This window comes from Garra rufa, chromosome 19 (genome assembly GCF_049309525.1).
Source record: "Garra rufa chromosome 19, GarRuf1.0, whole genome shotgun sequence".
Taxonomy (NCBI): domain Eukaryota; kingdom Metazoa; phylum Chordata; class Actinopteri; order Cypriniformes; family Cyprinidae; genus Garra; species Garra rufa.
This window is the reverse complement of record NC_133379.1, coordinates 30,852,128-30,877,897: the sequence shown is the minus strand read 5'-3', so window position 1 is coordinate 30,877,897 and position 25,770 is coordinate 30,852,128. Positions and strand designations below refer to the sequence as shown.

General features: G+C 32.3%; 2 protein-coding genes across 2 annotated transcripts in view; both read right to left on the bottom strand.

Annotated features, from left to right (window-relative positions):
* npdc1a (neural proliferation, differentiation and control, 1a) overlaps positions 1–25,770 on the bottom strand; it is a 106,603-nt gene that overhangs the window by 58,542 nt on the left and 22,291 nt on the right. The window lies entirely within an intron of this gene.
* LOC141292833 (syntaxin-binding protein 1-like) lies at positions 2,559–11,690 on the bottom strand. The gene is made up of 8 exons (XM_073824896.1): positions 11,646–11,690; positions 11,245–11,326; positions 8,666–8,742; positions 8,329–8,407; positions 6,709–6,812; positions 3,411–3,559; positions 3,091–3,175; positions 2,559–2,693 (listed from the first exon to the last, which is right to left on the bottom strand). The coding sequence occupies exons 1-8, from the start codon at positions 11,688–11,690 to the stop codon at positions 2,559–2,561; spliced, it is 756 nt and encodes a 251-aa protein (XP_073680997.1).

The following is a 25,770-nucleotide window of genomic DNA, read 5'->3' as shown; positions in this document are numbered from 1 at the left end:
AGCAGCACTTCTTTCTCGCGAGAGTCTCCTATCCCACTGGTATCATACCTACCAGATACAAATCAAACAAATATATGTGACCCTGAACCACAAAACCAGCCTGGTTATATTTGTAGCAATAGCCAAAAACACATTGTATGAGTCAAAATTATTGATTTTTTAATGCCAAAAATCATTAGGATATTAAAGGTTGTATAAGCGATTTCAAACCTGAAACATAAAGTGTCACATTTAGCTGACCTTTCTTCACGATCCGCTCGCTGCCTGCCCCATAAATTGGCTGTAAAAAAAATGCATCTCTGTGGTCAGCCTAGGGTCCGAGATATGCCAAAAAAGTCAGGAGGTTAGTGTTGTGGACTTTCGCTCTGCCTCCCTCACATCCCTGCACCAGTACGAAAGTCCACGACACCAGCCCCCTGACGGTGATTGGTTGGAACACTGTTTGTTTTTTGATGTGTAAAGGTGGGTAGCACTGATTGTTTTTTTTTTTGGCATATCTCGGACCCTAGGCTGACCACAGAGACGCATTTTTTTTTTTACAGCCAATTTATGGGGCAGGCAGCGAGCGGATTGAGAAGAAAGGTCAGCTGAATGTGACACTTTATGTTTCAGGCTTGAAATCACTTATACAACCTTTAAGTAAAAATCATGTTCCATGAAGATATTTTGTAAATTTCCGAGACTAAATATATCAAAACTTAATTTTTGATTAGTAATATGCATTGCTAAGAACTTCATTTGGACAACTTTAAAAGTAAACATTTTTTACTATTATAAATATTTAAAATATTAAAAAAAAAAATGTTTGCACCCTCAGATACCAGATTTTGAAATAGTTGTATCTCAACCAAATGTTGTTCTAACAAACCATATATCAACGGAAAGCTTATTTAGTCAGCTTTTACATGATGTATTAATCTCAGTTTCAAAAAATTACCTAGGTCCAGGGTCACATATATCATATTATATCTGGTATACTCTATTAATGAAAGTATTTGTTTATAATGTTCCATTTGTAATAATTTATATGCACAATCCACATTCTGTGCTTTTTAATTGTTGTTTTATATTGTATTTTATGATAAAATATTTATATAATATAACTTAAATATAATAAGTTTTTAAATAATATTAAAAATGTAATATTAAATATAAAAATATATTTTTTTAATTTATATACATTTTACATATTGTAAAAAAGTTTATATATTATTATTTTATATTTTATTATACAATATTATATTTGTATAATGTAATGCCATGTAATAATAAAAATATAGTAAACATTATTTAAAAATAAGTTTAAACCATCATTGGTTTATTAACGAAAGTATTTGTTAATAATGATCGCTTTGTAATATTACGTAAGGGATAATGTACAGGCAGCCAGTAGTTATCGCAGAAATAAGCCCCGACAGTGTGATCTTGTATCACACTGAAGGGGCTTATTTCGCGATAACTACAGGCTGCCTGTACATTATCCCGCTTATTACACGGCTACTTGCCACATAAGGAAAAAAACTGGACATGAATATGAATTTGAAACCTTTTATTGGCATATTTGTTTTAAATTAACATTTTTATCCTTCCGCGAAACGATATAGTACCACGTGACTAACATTCAAACTATGTACGTTAGTAAGACAATTTAAATAGATTAATGTCGAAATTTTCCATTGTTAATTGTGGTTGTCCAGTGTTTGTCACAAGATGGCGCCAAACGGTAATCTTTGTTGGCACGGAGGGATTTTAAACATACAAGTAGTACCGGCTATGCGTTATTACTTTGGAGCGGTGATTATTTGAAAAGAACGAACCTGCAAATGTCTCAACTGACCAATCAGAATCGAGCATTCCAAAGAGCCGTGTAATAAATATGCATAATGCACATTTTCTGCTTTTAAATATTTTAAATATCGTATGTCTTTGAATTATTTTATATTGTATGTTATGATGTTTTAATCTATTTATATATCATAAAATAAATGCACTTTTGCAAAATATTATTTAAAAATAAATGTTTATTTATATACATTTTAAATATTTTACATACTATATGTATTATTATTATTATTATTATTATTATTACTGTATATTACATATACTACAGTCGAAAGTTTTTGAACAGTAAGATTAAGATTATCCGATCACCAAGCCTGCATCCATCTAAATTTTTTTTTACTATTTAAAATAACTGTTTTCTATTTAAATATTTTTTTTAAATATAATTTATTTCTGTGATTTCAAAGCTGAATTTTTAGCACAATTTCTCCAGTCACGTGATCCTTTAGAAATCATACTAATATTCTGATTTGCTCAACGTTTTTTAATTTAAAATATTGTAATTATTATGATGTTGAAAACAGCAGAGTAGATCTTTTTTTCAGGTTTCTTTGATGAATAGAAAATTCAGTTCTATCTGAAAAAGTCAGCATTTATCTCCTTTTGTAACATTTATAATGTCTTCATCATCACTTTTGATCAAGTTAAAGCATCTTTATAATTTAATCCAGTAAATATTATTTATAAATAAGTTTAAATATATGTATTTGTTTCACTTACTTGTAGACATCATTCTCGATGGGCAGCAGGTCATAAGCCATAGCCTGGAAGGTGAGCTCGTGCAGGACAGGAGAGACGGGGTCGAAACCTCGGTCCAGAATAATGAGCTGAGAGCGAGCCTTATCTGGACCCTGCAAAGAGATTAAAAAATTAAAAATCTAAAAATGTACTAATGCTCCATGATCAGCACAAGCCATTTTTGATTAACAAAGCCACCCACAAACATAATAATAATGTGGGCAGGAATAAAGCTGAAAGAAACAGCTCTGATTTCGGTTTCTAATTGGTACAGATAACACACATATTGTAAAGAGTCAGTATTGGTTTCATGCTTGATTTCTTTGACTTTAATCTGTGACAGGCCTAATATTCTGAAGTCATAATTTCTGTTTTATGGATTTAACAAAATCAAAATCCAAGAACCCACTGAAAGCTGCTTCCGTTACCCCTGGGGTACATGCATAATCATATGAACATGTAACAACTCCTCTTTCTCCTGCAGTGCAATAACTGAACTGTGCCACTCACCTCCCCCATTGTGGGATCATCTGCCTTGTAGGCGTCCAGTTTGTCTTGAAGCAACTGAGCCAGAGTGGCGTTATCTTTATACTCCCTGTGCACAGAAAATCAGAGTATTAGAGCAGACAGACAGAACGTGAGACATCTCTGTTGATCCTGACGAGCAGACAATTCCTGCAATCTGATCCAGAGATGACTGGGCATCTGTCTTCTACACTAGTCACTGCTGTAAGTGTGTGTATAAGGGATAAATATGATTGCATATGTGAAATGGCAGTTACAAGGATGATTAATGGTGCTCTGTTTCTCTAGAGTTTCTTGTGCCTTACCCTCGATATCGGACAGCAGGATATTCCTTAAGTGTGGCACACAGAGTTGCCAGCTGCTCGGCCAACCGCTCCATCACAGGGTTCTTCAGTTGTGTCTTATGAGGGCTGTAGAAACTCTGGAAGGCATCAGAGTTGTCCAAAGAGAACACCTAAACACACAAACACATTCATATTCATTCAATAATGGGAACAGGCAAAATGATCAGCTGACATTTCGCACCTTTTTGCTTGCTTTTACATGCCATTTAGGGGTGGGTTTATCTCAAACGGTGTTAATATCATTAAGTAAAAATGAAACTAAATTTAGAACCATAAAACATTTTTGTTACTTAAAATAAACATTAACTGAAATAAAATTAAAACTTTTTATTTCAGCAACAAGGCAATTTCTCATTTTCTCGTTTTTTAATTTAGTTTAAGTTGATGTGCTGAAATAATTAAAACTAAAACTGAAATAAAAACTAATAAAATTACAGACAACATAGACAAAATAACTACTAACATGACAAAAACCCAATAAAATGACTTTAAAATGAAAATGGAAAATACAAAACATTTCTCATTTTGATGTGCTAAGATATCTCAAACTAAAACAGAAAAAAATAAATAGAAACTGTAGAAAACAGACAAAAACTACTAAAATGACAACACAATAAAATTACTAAACTTTAAAATTAAAATGGAAAGTACAAAACAGTTTTTAATTTAGTTTAACTTGACGTGCTGAAATAACTAAAACTGAAATAAAAATGAATTAAAACTATAAACAACATTGACAGTCAAAAACAAACTACTAAAATGACAAAAACACAATAAAATGACTTGAAAATGAAAATGGAAAATAAAAAAATATAAAACCTTTCTCATTTAAATTGTTTAACTTGATGTACTAAAATATCTAAAACTAAAATTAAAATAAGTAGAAACTATAGAAAACAGACAAAAAACAAAAACGATGAAAATGACAACACTTTAAAATTGAAATGGAAAATATACAAAATATAAAACATTTCTCGTTTTGAAATTTAGTTTAAGTTAATGTGCTGAAATAACTAAAACTAAAATAAAAATGAATAAAACATTTATCATTTAGTTACTTAGTTATTTAGTTACTTAATGTACTAAAATAAAAATGAATAAAAACTATAGACAACAGACAAAAACTACTACAATGACAATACAATAAAATGACTAAACCTTTAGGATTAAAATGGAAAATATGAAAAATCAAAAACATTTCATATTTTATTTTTGTTTAACTTGATGCACTAAAATATCTAAAACTAAAACTGCAATAAAAAATGAATAAACACTGAGACAAAAACAAAAAACTACTAAAATGACAAAAACACGATAAAATTTTAAATTAAAATGAAAATAGAAAAAAATATAAAACATTTTATTTTTTTTATTTACTTTAACTTGATGTACTAAAATTAGGGGTGGGCATAGATTAATTTTTTTAATCTAGATTAATCTAGATTAAATCTTGGAATTAATCTAGATTAATCTAGATTAAAATGGCTAATTTGAATTCTGCTGAAGGCATTCAGAATATGTGTGCTACCCAAATAATGACTAAAAGTAAGTCTTTGAGAATGGATCATAAAGCTCATAAAGCTGTTCTATGATAATTTGTTGATGAAAATAAATTATGTTCAATTAGATGTACTTGTGTTTACTAACTAACTAACAATGAAATATTTTTTTCTACCTATTAGATTGTGGTTTTTTAACGTCAACACCTACCCAGCCCATTACATGTTACACCGTACTTTTATTTTGACAGGTTGCCGTGAAGTTTCTGTGTCATACAGTATGATATGATGCTAGTTTTCTCAAATGAAACGGTAAAAGTGACACTCACAGCAGTTTGGGAGATTGAGTTTATCTGTTCATGTGAGATGAAAATGCCAAAAATTACCGGGAGCGTCACGTGGGTTTCAGTATGCGTGTAGTAAAAGCTGCATACATACAGCTAGGCAAACAGATTCAAATTAAATTAAAACGGTCTTTTTGCATTTCAGTTTTCACATACACTAGTCCATATCGCGATTTGAATTAAGTGACAGACCAACAGTTGATTTATGAATCCAAAAAACGACGAATTTACGTGGCATTTCGCTATAGTAGATTCGGTTTTTATGAATGGAGGACGACGCGATCCCGTCTGTGTTTTGGCGGAGGAGACTTAAACGCGTGACCATATTCTATAGTCTTCGGTATACATCCGCGTTAAACTATCAAGGTGAAAGTCATCATAGCTTGCGTAGTTTAGACCCAGCTCCCAACCCAAATTTGAGAATAGATTAACGGCGATATTTTTTTTAGCGCACGATAAGAGTTTCACGTTAACGCAGCACGTTAACGCTGATAACGGCCCACCACTAACTAAAATATAAAAAAAAACTGAAATAAAAATGAATTACTATTCTTTAGAAAACTATAGAAAACATACATTCTTATTTTAATTTAGTTTATCTTGATGTACTAAAATATCTAAAAATAAAACTGAAATAAAAATAAAAAAGATCACTTTTGATTAATATAATGCATCCTTGCTGAATAAGCATACATTTCTTTAAAAAAAAAAATCTTAGTCACCCCAATACTTTGAATGGCAGTGTATATGTTTTTCCATATTCTTCTATAAATAAGCACTTTTTAAGGATTTTGTAAGCATGTCACATGCTAAAGACCTGTGACAGAATGCCATGAAATGTGTTCCTCTCTACTTCCTGTTTGCAAACTAGTCTGAGGGATGAACTTAAAGTTAACGAATTTCATTCCTTTCCTTCCTGCCTTTGTGTTTCCTGTGGCCAAATCCGTGCCGTATCTCTGCCTGTATCAGACGGTCTATCTGTAAAGGTCTTCACAACCACCCCTCCCCACCCCCTATCGGCACACGCAGGGTCACATGACCATCCTTCTGTTCAGCAGATGGGTTCCCCTTGATGCTGGTTCCCTCTCATAACCTCTTTTGATTGGCCGAGGTGCTCTCTGGATGCTGTGTCGGCCAATTACGTGTTTCTGAATGAGGCGGGTCTGCAAAGCATTGAGCTGCAGCATCACGCCAGGAGAAACGCACCACTCCTCTGACTCCACTGAATTAATCATAGCAGACAGCCCAAGCAGCAATGCATTGTGGGCCAGACTGCATCCCCCCAGCATTAAAGCTGTCCTGGAACACTCTATTTCTGCATTCACTGAGTTGCTTCTGGATTGTTCTCTATATGGATAGTCATTATTCCTATGTATTTTTATCTGTCTCGTCCTCTCTACTCATGAAATGACTCACCTGGGACTCATAGGGCAGAAAGGCGATGTTGATCTCATTTAGGGTTTTAATGGTTTTGGAGGCACGGCTTTTCACCACTTCATTGAACAGGGGGTCCGGGCAAGCTGAAAGAAACACATGGGTAGTTGACATAACATTTTGAGCATCGACAGCAGTTTACTGAAGTTTTGACATGTTATATGTCACTTACACTATTTTACAATATTACGATATAAATATAGAAAAATATATCTGAAATTAAATGTACAAATAAATTAAAAAATCAAATTTCTGCAATAAAATCAGCTGCAATATTTACAATATGTCTTTTTTAAAAGAATTATTTAAATATGATATTATATACCAAAAATTAAATGTATATATGTCAAAAAAGTTTAATGTCAAAAATATAAATATAAAAATATTGTAAAATATTTTTTTCAAATTGTAATTTTATACATAAAATGTTATTTGTTTTAAAGATAAATATATTTTTAAAAAATTCAGCTGCAATATTTCTGACATAAAATCTCCTAAAATCATCTGCAATATTTGCTTTTATATACAAAAAATTGAATGTCAAAAAAGTATGTACGTCAATTAAAAAAAACAGCTGCCAGAACACAAGTAATAAAATATTGCATATTTACACTTTTGTATCAAAAAATATTTTTTCAAATGTATATACAATTTTTATATGTAAAATATATGTAATGAAATATTTTTTAAATATTTGTTAAATTTAATCCGCAGTATTTCTGCCATAAAATCTCCTTTAAATTCAGCTGCAATATTTACACTTTTATATACAAAATAGTTATATATAAAAGAATATATAGTAATGTATAAATTATGTCAAAAAAGTTAAATGTCAAAAATATTTAAAAAATATATCAGCTGCAAAAATCTAAATATTTCAATATTTATATTTTTGCAGCGGATATATTTTGAAATTATTACCCTAACCCTATGTCAAAAAAGTTATCAAATGTATATTTTCAAATGTATATACATTTTTGTCATTTTGTAAATGTCATTTTAAAAAATCTAAAAAAAATTTTAGCTGCAATAAAATCTCCAATAAAATCAGCTGCAATATTTACACTTTTATATGCAAAATAGTTTTAAAATGTATGTAAAATAAAATATAGTAATATATAAATAATATAATATAGAGTGTATGAATATAATAAGATATAAATTATATATATAAAAATATAGTAAATTCTTTTTTTTTTACCATTTTTATACAAAATATTTATCTTTATCTTGTATTTAGTAATTTTATGTATATTAAGTGTTCAATTAATGCTTTTTTTATTTGATATATTTCCCACTTTTGTAAACAAAGTATCCAATAATTCATTGTCAGACTAATTGTAACAGCACATTGATTTATGATTAACTACAAAATAAAGAAAGCTTATTCATCAGTCGTTTAATTCATAGGAACACAAAATGGCTTAATCACCTTTATATCTGATGTTACACTGCACTGTGTTTAAGTAAGATTTGTTAAAAACATTGTCTTCTTGATTGATTGTGTAGCAGTCTGGTTTTGACTATAGCCCCATTAATAGTGTAGTGTGTATTATGCTTCCAGAGCACTTGAAGTACAGTGGAGTATCCTCAGATACTCACAGTCAGTGAAGAACACATGAGCCGCTTTATATTTCGTTGAATGGGGATCTTTGAAGTCATTGATGAGAGTCTGCACAGACTGGTAAGAGAAATACAACAAGCTTTAGATAAGACTGTGTTTTGTGTTGTTATAGTAACCAAAATGGCCTGTTTGTGTAGGCTGTGTAAATACAGTGTGTGTGTATAAATATATATTTATATGTGTTAGTGAGTGACATATGTTTAGTGTGTACAGTGTGAAGGTCCGCCTCCACACCACGAGGAGAAAGTCTACGCTGAAGGTATTATTTTACTTTATTTGCCTCATTAGCGTCACAAAATGAATGTGTTTGAGTACCTTGTCAGTTGGGGTGATCAGGTAAATACACTCCAATGAAGGAAGAGGCTCTCTTCGCTTATTAATGTCTTCAACAACTGCAGAGATAAACGTAAAAACAGCAAGTCAGTGACAGAAGCAGCTTCTCTGATAGAGGGTATTTTCATTAAAGGTCCACTGCTTTGAAACACGCAGTGTTATTCTGTGCTGATGTAATTTCAACTGAAACAGGAAGACAGGGCAGGACATATCAACCAGCCCCGCCCCCTTTTTTTAATAGCCAATAGCATTTTGTTTAGATCACAGCTTGGAGCCACTAAGCTCAGTAAAGCTGCATTTGATGGCGTATGACAGCCATAATCTCATCCATATCACTATAAATTATAGCATTCTGTGTAAAATTCAAATGGGTCCGTTTTGTGGTTTGCACTGACACTGTGACATCAGACTTTGTTCCCTATTCCCTATAATCATTCCCTATTCCCTATGTAGTGCACTATGTGCTATTTACCGTAGAAAAAATACTAAATCTATAAACAAGTGACTGATTTCAGCCACAGCTTCAGCGTCTATTTATAGTGTTTGATCGGAACTTCGGAGCGGGTTCATGAACCTTTTGCTTCAGATCGGAACTTCAAAGTGCGGATTGCAAATCATTTTATTTAGACCGGAACTTCAGAGCAAGTTTGTGAATCTTTTGCTTCAGATCAGAACTTCAGAGTGCATACTGCAAATTATTTAAATTTGATTGGGCTTTCGGAGTGGGTTCGTGAATCTTTTGCTTCATATCGGGAACTTCGGAGCACAAATCGTTGGAATTTGATCAGAACTTCGGAGCACGTTCATGAATCTTTTGCTTCAGATCGGAACTTCAGAGCACAGATTGCAAATCATTAGAATTAGATTGGGATTTCAGAGCAGGTTTGTGAGTCTTTTACTTCAGATTGGAACTTCAGAGTGCATATCTCGAATCATTTATAATAGTTCGGAGCTTCGGAGCATGTTTGTGAATCTTCTGCTTCAGATCGGAACTTCAGAGGGCAAATCGTTGGAATTTGATCAGAACTTCGGAGCACGTTCATGAATCTTTTGCTTCAGATCGGAACTTCAGAGGGCAAATCGTTGGAATTTGATCAGAACTTCGGAGCACGTTCATGAATCTTCTGCTTCAGATCGGAACTTCGGAGGGCAAATCGTTGGAATTTGATCAGAACTTCGGAGCACGTTCATGAATCTTTTGCTTCAGATCGGAACTTCAGAGGGCAAATCGTTGGAATTTGATCAGAACTTCGGAGCACGTTCATGAATCTTCTGCTTCAGATCGGAACTTCGGAGGGCAAATCGTTGGAATTTGATCAGAACTTCGGAGCACGTTCATGAATCTTTTGCTTCAGATCGGAACTTCAGAGGGCAAATCGTTGGAATTTGATCAGAACTTCGGAGCACGTTCATGAATCTTCTGCTTCAGATCGGAACTTCAGAGCACAGATTGCAAATCATTAGAATTAGATCAGGATTTCGAATCAGGTTTGTGAATCTTTTACTTCAGATCGAAACTTCGGAGCACAGATCGCAAATCATTAGAATTAGATTGGGATTTCAGAGCAGGTTTGTGAGTCTTTTACTTCAGATTGGAACTTCAGAGTGCATATCTCGAATCATTTATAATAGTTCGGAGCTTCGGAGCATGTTTGTGAATCTTCTGCTTCAGATCGGAACTTCAGAGGGCAAATCGTTGGAATTTGATCAGAACTTCGGAGCACGTTCATGAATCTTTTGCTTCAGATCGGAACTTCGGAGGGCAAATCGTTGGAATTTGATCAGAACTTCGGAGCACGTTCATGAATCTTTTGCTTCAGATCGGAACTTCAGAGGGCAAATCGTTGGAATTTGATCAGAACTTCGGAGCACGTTCATGAATCTTCTGCTTCAGATCGGAACTTCGGAGGGCAAATCGTTGGAATTTGATCAGAACTTCGGAGCACGTTCATGAATCTTCTGCTTCAGATCGGAACTTCGGAGGGCAAATCGTTGGAATTTGATCAGAACTTCGGAGCACGTTCAAGAATCTTTTGCTTCAGGTCGGAACTTCAGAGCACAGATTGCGAATCATTAGAATTAGATCAGGATTTCGAATCAGGTTTGTGAACCTTTTGCTTCAGATCGAAACTTCGGAGCACAGATCGCAAATCATTAGAATTAGATTGGGATTTCAGAGCAGGTTTGTGAGTCTTTTACTTCAGATTGGAACTTCAGAGTGCATATCTCGAATCATTTAAAATAGTTCGGAGCTTCGGAGCATGTTTGTGAATCTTCTGCTTCAGATCGGAACTTCGGACTGCGTATTGCGAATCATTAGAATTTGATTAGAACTTCGGAGCGCGATCATGAATGTTTTGCTTCAGATCAGAACTTCGGATATGGATTGCGGATCATTAGAATTAGATCAGGATTCTGAAGCAGGTTTGTGAATCTTTTGTTTCAGATCGGAACTTCAGAGCACGGATCGTAAATCTTTTGCTTTAACCTTTTGGTCATAAACTGGGGAAACAAAGGTGACCTTTTTTCTTCATTTTCGGTCAAAAACAGGTTTGACTTACTAGTGATGCCCTCTGTCATGATATCAGTCATTTTGCAGCAAGAGGACAGCATCCTCATGCTGAGCTGGTCCACCACCAAAGCCTACAGATAAAAACAGAGAACAGAAATGATGAAAGTGTCTCAGAAACACACATTTGCAACAGCAAGGTTCATTTCACCCACAGTACCATGCTGCTTATGCAGGCAGAGTGAAAACTGTGATTTATTAATATGAGCACTGAAATAAATATGCATGTGGTGTGATACAGGCAAAACAAGATGGAAGAAATTGTTTGGGCTTAATTATTCACACTGATTTCCTGTCTGCGGCTCGGGGACTCAATGAAAGATTGAAACCGTGGTGCGGTGACATAAGGATAGTGTGGTTGCTATGGTGACGGGGTGAAGGAGTTTGTCTTACCTTCCATTCTCCCTTCTTCTTCACCTTCTTGATGACATCATTCATAATCTCTGTAGGAAGAAAAAAGAAGTTGATCAAATATCTTATATTAGTGGTTCATACACATCTTTGACTAGTCATATCCATTTTTAACCACTAATTAATGCTGTATAAGTGATAAATATTATTCTGGTTTAAAATCACTTTTTTCTATTTTTAATATATTTAAAAATGTAATTTCTTAATGTGATGCCATTACTCCAGTGTTCAGTTTTTGCTTCAGAAATCTTTCTAATATGCTGATTTGGTGCTTTATTATTATTATCAGTGTTAAAAACAGTTGTGCTGCTTAATATTTTTATGGAAACGGATAAAGGATTCAGCATTTATTTCAAATAAACATATTTTGTAACATTATTAATGTAATTTCTGTTGCTTTTGATCAATTTAATGCATCTCTGAAAAAAAAACTGTTTTCAGCCTCTTTAATGTATGTATCTTGTTTTAGATTTACTGTAAATAGCTGCCTAATTTAATAGTTCTTTGTTTAAAACAGCTCTAGATTAATCAAAGGACATAAAATCATTATGCAATTAAGGGCTGCAAATGTGTCTGAGTCATACACAACAAAGCACTGGTTTATATTTGACAGGAATCAGCTTGTGTGTCGGTTTATAAATGATGTTAATGGCTACTGATGTGTAGGAGGCAGATAAATATCTCACATGATCAAAAATATGAAGGTATTGGTGCTGGCACAATGTATATCTCTCTCTATCACTCACTTTATCATCTTACACACCTGCTCCATTGCCATGCAAAGCCTCTGGCACTGTTGTGTTGTGTGTGGGTATATATGTGTGTGTGTATGTGCCTGTTCTGTCCCCGTCACACCTGAGCCTGACTGTGCCCGCTGGTCCTCTACTAAAATGGATTATCTCTCTCTTGCTTTTTCCTTAACCAGAGCTTTTTTGGCATCTGTTACATCAAAATTCACTGGCATGCCTCTCACTAAACTGGTCATGTAGGTAATATTAACACTGTAATCAGGCAATTACAATAATCATCACAATTACAAGAAAAAAAGGCAAAATTGTGAGATGTAAAAGTCAAATTCTTAGATATAAAGACACGAGTGTGAGATATAAAATACCAAGTATAAAGGAAAAAAGGCCAATTGTGAGCTATAGTCACAAATATGTGAAAAAAGGTGTTGATTGTAAGATATAAAGTGACTAGTGTGAGGAAAACAATGGCATTTGTGAGATCTAAAGTCACAAACATGAGAAAATTGGCAGTTGTGAAGGAAAAAAACAGCAATTATGAGATGGTCGACTGCTAGAAAAAAAACAACTGTGAGATATAGTCACAGTTATGTGAAAAAAGCACTGATTGTGAGATATAAAGTCACAATTTTGAGGAAAAATAGCAAAATTGTGAGATGTAAAAGTCAATTTCTCAGATATAAATACATGAGTGAGATCTAAAATCCCAACTAGTAGGGAAAAAATGCCAACTGTGAGATATAGTAACACATATGTGAAAAAAAGTGTCTATTGTGAGGAAAAATGGCATTTGTGAACTATAAAGTCATATTGCGAGGACTAAAATGGCAATTATGAGGATAAAAAGCTGCAATTATGAGATGTCGATTGCTAGGAAAAACACCAATTGTGAGATATAGTCATATGTATGTAAAAAAAGTACTGATTGTGAGATATAGTCACAATTATGAGGGAAAAAAAGGCAAAATTGTAAGATGTAAAAGTCTAATTCTCAGATATAAATATGAAAGTGTGAGATCTAAAATCCCAAATAATAGGGAAAAAAGGCCAGTTGTGATATAGTCACAAATATGAAAAAGTGAATATTGTGAGGAAAAAATGGCATTTGTGAGATATAAAGTCACAATTATAAGGAAAAATAGCAAAATTGTGAGATGTAAAAGTCAAATTCTCAGATATAAATACATGAGTGAGATCTAAAATCCCAACTAGTAGGGAAAAAATGCCAATTGTGAGATATAGTAACACATATGTGACCCTGGACCACAAAACCAGTCATAAGGTTAAATTTGACAAAACTGAGATTTATACATCATATGAAAGCTCAATAAATAAGCTTTCTATTGATGTATGGTTTGTTAGGATAGGACAATATTTGTCCGAGATACATCTATTTGAAATCAGAAATCTGAGGATGCAAAAAAATAAAAAAGACTGAGAAAATCACCTTTAAAGTTGTCCAAATTAGGTTCTTAACAATGCATATTACAAACCAAAAATTACATTTTGATATGTTTACAGTAGGAATTTTACAAAAAATCTTCATGGAACATGATCTTTCCTTAATTTCCTAATGATTTTTGGCATAAAAGAAAAATCAAAAATTTTGACCCATGCAATGTATTTTTGGCTATTGCTACAAATATACCCCAGCGACTTAAGACTGGTTTTGTGGTCCAGGGTCACATATGTGAAAAAAAGGGGCTATTGTGAGGAAAAATGGCATTTGTGAACTATAAAGTCATATTGCGAGGACTAAAATGGCAATTATGAGGATAAAAAGCTGCAATTATGAGATGTCGATTGCTAGGAAAAACACCAATTGTGAGATATAGTCATATGTATGTAAAAAAAGTACTGATTGTGAGATATAGTCACAATTATGAGGGAAAAAAAGGCAAAATTGTAAGATGTAAAAGTCTAATTCTCAGATATAAATATGAAAGTGTGAGATCTAAAATCCCAAATAATAGGGAAAAAAGGCCAGTTGTGATATAGTCACAAATATGAAAAAGTGAATATTGTGAGGAAAAAATGGCATTTGTGAGATATAAAGTCACAATTATAAGGAAAAATAGCAAAATTGTGAGATGTAAAAGTCAAATTCTCAGATATAAATACATGAGTGAGATCTAAAATCCCAACTAGTAGGGAAAAAATGCCAATTGTGAGATATAGTAACACATATGTGAAAAAAAGGGGCTATTGTGAGGAAAAATGGCATTTGTGAACTATAAAGTCATATTGCGAGGACTAAAATGGCAATTATGAGGATAAAAAGCTGCAATTATGAGATGTCGATTGCTAGGAAAAACACCAATTGTGAGATATAGTCATATGTATGTAAAAAAGTGCTGATTGTGAGATATAGTCACAATTATGAGGGAAAAAAGGCAAAATTGTAAGATGTAAAAGTCTAATTCTCAGATATAAATATGCAAGTGTGAGATCTAAAATCCCAAATAATAGGGAAAAAAGGCCAGTTGTGATATAGTCACAAATATGAAAAAGTGAATATTGTGAGGAAAAAATGGCATTTGTGAGATATAAAGTCACAATTATAAGGAAAAATAGCAAAATTGTGAGATGTAAAAGTCAAATTCTCAGATATAAATACATGAGTGAGATCTAAAATCCCGAATAGTAGGGAAAAAATGCCAATTGTGAGATATAGTCACAAATATGTGAAAAAGGTGTTGATTGGAAGATATAAACTGACTAGTGTGAGGAAAAAAATGGCCTTTGTGAGATCTAAAGTCACAAGCATGAGAAAAAATGGCAATTATGAGAAAAAAAGCAGCAATTATGAGATGGTCGACTGCTAGAAAAGAAACAACTGTGATCTAGAGTCACAGTTATGTGAAAAAAGCACTGATTGTGAGATATAAAGTCACAATTTTGAGGAAAAATAGCAAAATTGTGAGATGTAAAAGTCAATTTCTCAGATATAAATACATGAGTGAGATCTAAAATCCCAACTAGTAGGGAAAAAATGCCAATTGTGAGATATAGTAACACGTGAAAAAAAGTGGCTATTGTGAGGAAAAATGGCATTTGTGAACTATAAAGTCATATTGCGAGGACTAAAATGGCAATTAAGAGGATAAAAAGCTGCAATTATGAGACGTCGATTGCTAGGAAAAATGCCAATTGTGAGATATAGTCAAAAATATGTGAAAAAATTTGTGAGGAAAAATGGCATTTGTGAACTATAAAGTCACATTGCGAGAACTAAAATTGCAATTATGAGGTTAAAAAGCTGCAATTATGAGATGTCGATTGCTAGGAAAAACAAGGGGGAAAAAGGCAAAATTGTAAGATTTAAAAGTCTAATTCTCAGATATAAATAGTAAGTGTGAGATCTAAAATCCCAAATAATAGGGAAAAAAGGCCAGTTGTGAGATATAGTCACAAATATGTGGAAAAAGTGGATATTGTGAGGAAAAAATAGCATTTGTGAGATATAAAGTCAAAATTTTAAGGGGGAAAAGGCAAAATTGTGTGATGAAAAAGTCTAATTCTCAGATATAAATATGGTAGTGTGAGAACCATATCCCAAATAATAGGGTAAAAAAGGCCAACTATGAGAAATAGTCACAAATATGTTAACTGTGAGATCTGAACTCACAAGTGTGAGAGAAAATGGCAAATGTGAGATATACAAAGTCAAACTGATCAATTTATGTCAATTATGAGGAAAAAACAGCATTATGAGATGGCCGATTACTAGACAAAACCACCAATTGTGAGATATAGTCACAGTTATGTGAAATAAAGCACTGATTGTGAGATATAAAGTCAAATTCACAGATATAAATACACAAGTGTGAGATCTAAAATCCCAAATAATAGGGAAAATAAGGCCAATTGTGAGATATTGTCACAAATATGTAAAAAAAAAAAAAGTTAAATGTGACATCTGAACTCTCACAAGTGTGAGAAAAAAATGACAAAAGTGAGATATAAAGTCATATTGGGAGAAATAAATTGTTAATTTTGAGAAAACAAAACAATTATTAAATGATCGATTGCTTAAAAAAACACCAATTGTGAGATATAGTCACAGTGATGAGGAAAAAAAGCAAATGTGAAATATAAAGCCAGACTATAAAGCGTGAAATATAGCCACAATTATGAGAAAAAATTTAGATTGTGACATAAAATGACAATTATGAGAAAAATTGTGAAATATAAAGTCACAATTACTAGAAGAAAAGACCAGTTGAGAGAGATAAAGTCACAATTATAGACAAAAACACCAACTGTCAGGTATAAAGTGGCAATTATGAGGAAAAAGCAATTCACAATTACTAGCAAAAGTCACAACTTTTTTCATTAGATTTTTTTCCCATTATCTTGTGCTAATGAAGTGTTATGCTGATGCTCCACAGAAAAATGAAAGCCATAATCTGTATTTACAGAAAGGAAACTTTCATGTGCACCATTCCTTGTAAAGTGCATTTGCTGCCGGTTGGAAAGCGCGGGTTCTATCAGATGTTAGACAGAGACAGCGTTTGCCATAGCAGCAAATTGAATCTGTTTATCTTTAGAATCTCCCTCTGTTCAGATGCCAAGATTGTGCTACTTTACAGACAATGTTAAATGAACATGGGCGATCGTTGAGAATTGAATCTGTGTAGAATCTCTACTGTTTCTGCTCTTTGGCTGATCTCTCATACTCACTCTGATGTAAGTAATCCCATCATGCAAGGATTGGGCGAAGGCGACCATGTTTGTGCAGTAGGACCAATATTAGCATGATTGCAAAGCTAGCCATCTGGTTGTAGTGTCAGAATAAAGGCGCTCTGGGTGATTTTATGGGTTTGACATTTGTGCCGGTGCAGTGATACAGAGTTAAGCTCCTCTGTGGATGAAAACACTGAATCCTGGCCCAATCCAGATGGATTATGGATGTTTAAACACGAGGGATGTTTTAGTGAATGTGGTGAAGAGATTAGCAAGCGGTTTAGCTAACGGGAGATTTAGCATCAATTCCAGTAGCTATTTACGTGAATGAGGGTCAAGGCTAATCAAACTGAGAGCAAAGCAAAGCCAATGAAAACATATTTATCAAATTTCTGACATGGTGGAAAAGAGAAAAACATAAATAAAGTGTGACTTCACTTATAAAAAGCAAAGCCAAGCTTAGAAAGCCTTAGATACAAACAAAACCTACCAAAAAGTGTAGGATGTTTCTCTTTGTAGCCAGCAGAATTCAGAATAGCTTATGTAATTCAAATCCTCAGCGGAGCTTCATTAGCATCTCATTTTTAATTGCTTTTTCTGTCTTTTTTACACGAAGATGATGCTTTATGCTATGAAAATTCAGTTAAGAATTGTTATGATAGTGTAGACCCTGGTGAAAAAAACAGCTAAAACCAGCCTAGGCTGGTTGGCTGGTTTTAGCTGGTCAACCAGTCTGGTTTTAGCTGGTCATAGCTGGAAGGCAGGCTGATTTTAGAGGGGTTTTGGCCACTTTTCCAGGCTGGTCATTCTGGTCTTAGCTGGTCACGCTGGGAAACCACCAGCTAAAACCAGCCTGACCAGCCTGGCCAGGCTGGGAGACCAGCTAAAACCAGCTACTTCCAGCTTAAACCAGCTAAGACCAGCCAACCAGCCTAGGCTGGTATTAGCTGTTTTTTTCAGCAGGGGATGCAATCTAGAGGTTGACTGTTAAGGGTTTGTCAATAACTAAAGCCAATATCCAACATATATAGTAGCCAACAGTTTAATTTTAAATACAATGTAGCAAATAAATCATTTTTAAATTCCTAATTTAATGTAAAATGACCAGTGTAGAGCCGGGGGGGTGAAAACTTCTGAAGAGAATGAAAATGTGTAATTTTTTCTTATTTTGTTAGAACTGCCCTGCAGAGGCTACAGAACATTTTACATGTTTCCCAGAAGACAAAATAATTTAAATTTACCCTGATTGTCAAATTCCAAAAGTTTTCACCCCCCGGCTCTTAATGCATGGTTTTTCCTTCTGGAGAATCAGTGAGTGTTTGAACCTTTGTAATAGTTGCATATGAGTCCCTCAGTTGTCCTCAGTGTGACAAGATGGATCTCAAAATAATACAGTCATTGTTGGAAAGGGTTCAAATACACAAAAATGCTGGAAAACCAAAGAATTTGTGGGACCTGGAGGATTTTTCTGAAGAACAGCAGTTCAGGACAAGAAAAAAAAAAGGGAATCATTAGCAACTATTACTAAACAAAAAAACACAGCTGTGGATCATTCAGGTAACAACATCGTATTAAGAATCAAGGGGGTGTAAACTTTTGAACAGGGTCATTTTTATGAATTCAACTATTATTTTCTCTTGTGGACTATATGTAAATATCTTTTATGTGAAATATATTTTTTAGGTCAGTACTAAATAAACAATAACATGCATATTTAGTATGATCCCTCTTATTTTGGTAAAATAATTAACATTTTGCAGATTCTGAAAGGGGGGTGTAAACTTTTGACCTTAACTGTAAATATTCTAAATTGAATCTAAACTAAATTTAAAATAAAAAACTAAAAATGTCTAAAAAAGAAAAAGCTATTTAAAATATCACAAATCACTACATTGTATAAAAAACAAGTACTAAATGTTAAATAGTATGTAAATAATACTAAAATAATGTTTGTTTAATGTATTTATATATCTGACAGACTCGCTTTCCAATATTTTCCATTGAATACTTTTTAAAAAATATATTTTTTGTGTTTTCTTCGTGTTCTTCTACTACTAGTTTTACTGCAAATAACACCAAGTGCACACCCTTTCCGAGGTATATGCTGGGTTAGGTCGTTCTCAGCTGTCTCCAGAGGACACTTCATCCAGTCATGTGACATCAGCACAACCCCCCATTGGCCTCAGTTCACTTCTGTCCATGTTCAGCCTCCAGGACTGAGGTAAAAACCATTTTACTGTACAAATGGGGGTTACTGATGCGAGTGAAGGGAAAAAATACAGAGGACAAAATGAATGTCAAACGGCCTCATCCAAGGCTTCTGCAATATGCTTGAAATACTAATCAGTATGCATTTGAACATCAGAAATTGCATGCATGCATTTTATACATTCTTTTACAGACTTCTCAATGTATTGATTTTGCTTCCTCACTGGTCCGTAACCTTTTCCCGAGAAGAATTCTTGCAGCGCCGTAGAAATAAACTAGATTCAATCATACTGTACATAAAGACTGAAGGCCAGGTCTCAGTAAATGACCTCCATTTATTTCTTTTCCTCCTCGTATTGGGTAATAAAATGTACCGCAGTCTATCAGCTATTTGTCACTGTGTTTGGGGTCAGTCAGATCAGCTGGATTGGAAAGTGACGCTTTGCAAGATAATTATAATTCAATCAAAGAGTAAATTCCATGTATATGTGCGTTAGTTAGCACAGAATAAAACATTTAAAGGAATAGTTCACCCAAACATGAAAATTTGCTGAAAATGTAATCACTTTCAGGCCATCCAACATGAGTTTTTTTCTTGATCGGAAAAGATTTGGAGAAATTTAGCATTACAGTGCATCCTCTGCAGTGAATGGGTGCCGTCAGAATGTGAGTAAAAAACAGCTGATCAAAAACATCACAATGGTCCAAGTAATCTAACCGACTCCAGACATGTCAACCAACACATTATAGTGCCATGTCAAAAAAAAAAAAATCTAAGATCTAGATGAAAGTCATGATATTTCGAGAATAAAGTCAAAATATTACGAAAATAAAGTTGAAATTACGAGTTGGAATCTTTTGAGAATAAAGTTGAAATGTTTTGAGAATAAAGTTAAAATGTTTTGAGAATAAAGTAAAAATTTTCTAGAATATAGCCAAAATGTTTTGAGAATAAAGTTGAAATGTTTCGAAAATAAAGTCAAAATTACGAGAATAAAGTCTAAATGTTTTGAGAATAAAGTCGAAATGTTTTGAGAATAAAGTCAAAATATTTTGAGAGTAAAGTGCAAATGTTTCGACAATAAAGATGAAAAGTTTTGAGAATAAAGTCGAAATGTTTTGAAAATAAAGCTAAAATTACGAGAATAGTCTAAGTGTTTTGACAATAAAGATGAAATGTTTTGAGAATAAAGTCGAAATGTTTTGAAAATAAAGCTAAAATTACGAGAATAGTCTAAGTGTTTTGACAATAAAGATGAAATGTTTTGAGAATAAAGTCGAAATGTTTTGAAAATAAAGCTAAAATTACGAGAATAGTCTAAGTGTTTTGACAATAAAGATGAAATGTTTCGAGAATAAAGTCAAAATATTTTGAGAGTAAAGTGCAAATGTTTCGACAATAAAGATGAAATGTTTTGAGAATAAAGTCGAAATGTTTTGAAAATAAAGCTAAAATTACAAGAATAGTCTAAGTGTTTTGACAATAAAGATGAAATGTTTCAAGAATAAAGTCGAAATGTTTTGAGAATAAAGATGAAATGTTTCGAGAATAAAGTCGAAATGTTTTGAGAATAAAGCTAAAATGTTTAGAAAATAAAGTCGAAATTACAAGAATAAAGTCAAAATGTTTTGAGAGTAAAGTTGAATTTTCGAGAATAATGTTGAAATGTTTCAAGAATAAAGTCAAAATGTTTAGAGAATAAAGTAGAAATTTTCTAGAATAAATTCAAAATATTTTGAGAATAGTCTAAATATTTAAGAATAGTCCAAATGTTTTGAGAATAAAGATAAAATGTTTAGAGAATAAAGTCAAAATGTTTTGAGAGTAAAGCAGAATTTTCGAGAATAATGTTGAAATGTTTTGTGAATAAAGTCAAAATATTTAGAGAATAAAGTTGAGATGTTGTGAGAATAATAAATTACGAGATTTAAATCGTAGCAATTAAAGTTATAATATTTTGAGAGTATAGCCTGCCTTGAGAGTATGCTTAGAAATATTTCACATCTTCAATTGCATTCATTATGCCTATTAGTAGTGCACCAGCCACCCAATAATAGCAATAAGCTTTTTGCCTTACTTTTAATATAAAACAAATTCTCAACTTACAAACAATGTGTTGCAATAATGTTTTTCGCGCTCTTTAATGTTTTATGACAAATCGCTGTATTCATGTAAATCCATCATCTTTTCTGTTACAATGAGACATTTGTTTCATTAAATTAGACTGTTTCCTTTGTAAAAATTCCACCACCTACTCTGCAAAAACTCTGTGGCATCCAATCTTTCATTCCTCACATGTATTTAATTAAAAACAACAATGAAACGTTCTAAAGGTTGAAAAAATAGTTGTCTTTTAAATCTATTTTGACTTTATTCTCAAAATATTTTGACTTTATTCATGCAATATTTTGACTTAACTCTCCTAATATTTCAACTTTATTATTGAAATATTTTACGTGGCACTAAAATGCCGTCATGACTTTTCCACTAGAGAAAGCTATATTAATATATTTCTCATGTTTCAACAATTGAAGTTAAAAATGTTTCGATACATTTGTTTATTACAAACAACAGCTTTTCACTTTTCAAGATATGAACTGATGGACTGGAGTCATGTAGATTACTTGTAGATTATTGTGATGCTTTTATCAGCTGTTTGGACTCTTCTGACGGCACCCATTCACTGCAGATGATCCATTTAGTCAGCAAGTGATATAAGGCTAAATTTCATGATAAAGTGATTTAAAGCGGTCTAAACAGAATATGAAATAAGCATTTTGGCCAACAGCAGACTAGAGTTTACAATGGTATCATACATTTGTATTTTGTGTGTGTTAATGATAAACCTTTCTGTTTAGATTCCACTCAGTATCAAAACTGAACTAGGCTTTGAAGCACATGGTTCACATGTTCTCCGGATTCATGTCAGGCTGATTTCCCCATCACGCCACAAAGAAGGTAAAGGACAGTGCAGATGCCCTCATAAGAGCTCTCAGATTATATGGTACGCACTTTCACTTAAACACTGAACCTCTCTCCTGAGTACACCAACTGGAGTCTCATCTCATATTTAACCTTAATGTAGATGTCTTAATTAAGCACAAGCTTTAGTTTGTGATAAAAGTAGATGTTTGGTTAAATGAAGCTATATATTACAGCTGTAACCAAAGACGGCTTTAGCAAGAATGTTAGAATATGATACATAGGGTTGAGTGTGTTTGACTACTGGTTATGTCTACTATTTTTACAGTATTTTACCAGCCATTTGTTCAAAATGATAGTTCCTCTATGAAAAAATCTCCCTTGTGGGCTATTTCAGAGCAAATGAGATTAATATTGCAGTCGAATAGCAATATCACCCAGCTGTACTACTGGTCAGTGCAAAAAACTGTGTAACTGCTCATCGCTGCAAATTTAACCCTCTATATTCCCAGGCTCCCTCAGGGCACTCTCATTTCATGACCCACTTTTATGCTCAGCCTCTTGGGAATTTTACGACCATTTACCTTAAAGAGACAGTCTATGCTTTTCCTTATCCTTCTGGATCTGCTTTGATTTTCTGATTTGAGAAGTAAACCTAGAATCCTTTTATTTTCATGTTTTCTACGTATGCATCAGTGACCTTGGTGTTTTTCTCTTATTTTTCAGTCAAGGTTTGCTATTATTATCTCCTGCGTAGGATTGCAAGCCGAAACTGAATCATTTGTTTCTTATTGAAGAGTTTTATATTAATATATAGAGCCTTTTTGATGCGAACTGGTGTTGTCTGAGCATCGTCTATACTGCAGTGCGGTCTATGCGCATAGTGTCAGATAATGCCCCTGAGAAGGTGACTATTCAATATTGTCCTTGTGTAACAGACAGAAGATGCTCCGCTAAAACCCAACCAACGTCACAGAGTCCAAGGACAGAGCAAACACACACACACACACACACACACACACACACACACACACACACACACACATTGACTCGGATGCTGTCCTGCTGGTATAGAATTTCAGCATGCTGAGTCACTACGCAATACACCCGCTCAATGAATGCACAGAAGAGCTTTCTGAGGAACGAATAGTGATGCTGAAAAGACTCTCTTCCTTCATGCCAGGCCTATCCTAGCTTAATATTATAATTCGGGATGATTCAGATATGCCAGTAATTATGAATGTAAATAAATAATAATAATTTGTTTCATTTATGTAGTATTTTTGCAGTGGATGATTTTGGATATTTAATTGTGCATATTTATTTTCATGTGCATATATTTATTTTATCAAAAAATTTACTTGAAATAATTTAACAACATCAATAAAGTGAATATTTAATAACACTAATTAAAATATATATATATATATATATATATATATATATATATATATATATATATATATATATATTATTGTAATTGTTTTAATATTTTTACACATTTTATTTTTATTTGTGTTATTGTTAAAAAAACACTTTATAAATGATGGCAATTGTAATATAAATGTAAATATAGTGAAATTAACATAAATATACATAAATATTAATAATCAGTTTGTTTGGAAATGTGAACATGTTACAGTTTCAAACTGAATTTTTTTCAATTGTATTCATTATGACAAATTAAGGATACATTTTTTAGTACTAAAATGTTTTTTTCCTATAAAACTTTTGCCTAAATCAATTAAAAAAATTTTAGATGAGAAAGAATTAAAAGTAATTTTGTGATTTGCTAAAGATTTGTTATTAAAATTATTATAATAAATTATATTGAATAAGTTATTTTAATTGTTATAATATTTGTACACATTTTTGTAAAAAAAAATAAAATTTAAATAAATTCTAAAAAATTTAGACAAGAAAGAATTTAAATTAATTTTGTGATTTGCTAAGGATTTGTTATGAAAAAATATTGTAATAAATTATATTGCATAAACTATTGTGATTATAATGTTTTACATACTCTTATTTATTTTTATTTGTTATACATTTTATTATTATTATAAAAAAAAAATTAAAAAAATTTAGACAAGGAAATTTTTTAATAAATTTTGTGATTTGCTAAAGATTTGTTATTTAAATTATTTTAATAAATTATATTAGACACGTTATTAAAATTATCATAATATTTTTACATATTTTATTTTTTATTTGTGTTATGCATATTATTTATGTATTTGTAAAGAAAATTAAAACAAAAATAAAATTTAGACTAGAAAGAATTTAAATGAATTGTATGATTGGCTAAAGATTTGTTATTAAAGATATTTGAATAAATAATATTGGATAAATTATTGCAATTGTTATAAATTAAATTTTTTAAATTTTAAAATTTTTATTTTTAATTGTTATACATTTTATTTTATTTTTATTTATATTTGTGTTATGCATTTTATTGATGTTATTATATAAAAAATATTTACTAATAATGGACATGGTACTAATGTAATGTGCATCCCTAACTGTAAGTAATTTGATACCGCAAAATATATTCTTCAGAAATATATCATATCACATTGTATATGATCTCAAAAACCTACACTGGTGTTTGTTTGAAAATCTGAACATGTTAAAGTTTCATACTGAAAATGTTTTCAATATTATTTACTAGCAAAGAATAAATGGCCAGTATTCAAATTTGATACTTTTGTCTTAATAAAAATAAAATAAAATTTAGACATAAAAAGGAAAAAAAAAATTTTGAGTTGCCAAAGATTACAATTATTATTACAATAATACTGTAATTGTTATAATATTTTAATGCATTTTAAAAAATAAAAAATAATTTTTTTTAGATGATGGCAGTGGTAATGTAAATGTAAATATAGGGAAATGAACATGCACATAAATATCCATAATCAACTGATACCAATAAATGCAAAAATCATTATAGACGTGGTATTAATATAATGAGCATCCCTTACTGTAAGTAATTTGATACAACAGGATATATTCTTCAGAAATATATCATATCACATTGTACATGATCTCAAAAACCTACACTGCTGTTTGTTTGGAAATCTGAACATGCTACAGTTTCAAACTAACAATGTTTATATTTCACATTTCAAAATTAAAGTCTGTTCCTCATCACCATCTGCATGTTTTGTATTTTACAGTATGTTTTGTACTATACTATAGCTGTTCATTGCAGCACTCTGTTTGTCTCAGCAGGACGGCATCTTTTATCCTGAGGTCTGATTTATCTTTCCCAGAGCTCTCCACTCAAACTCATTTTCATAGGAAAGCCATAAACCCGGGGCTGAATGGGAGGAATTCTGGATAATGTATTCCAGTAGACTCAGCTGAGAGCTTGAACTAAACATTATCTTTATTTTTTACCATTAACCTAAATATGAAAATCATCCTAAACCAGATCGTATCATTACTAACCACCAGGGAGAAATATACAAAACTGTACAATTGCAGGCTCATGGCTGATCTAAATAGAAATCTATAATTCATTTCGACCGTTGGTACAATA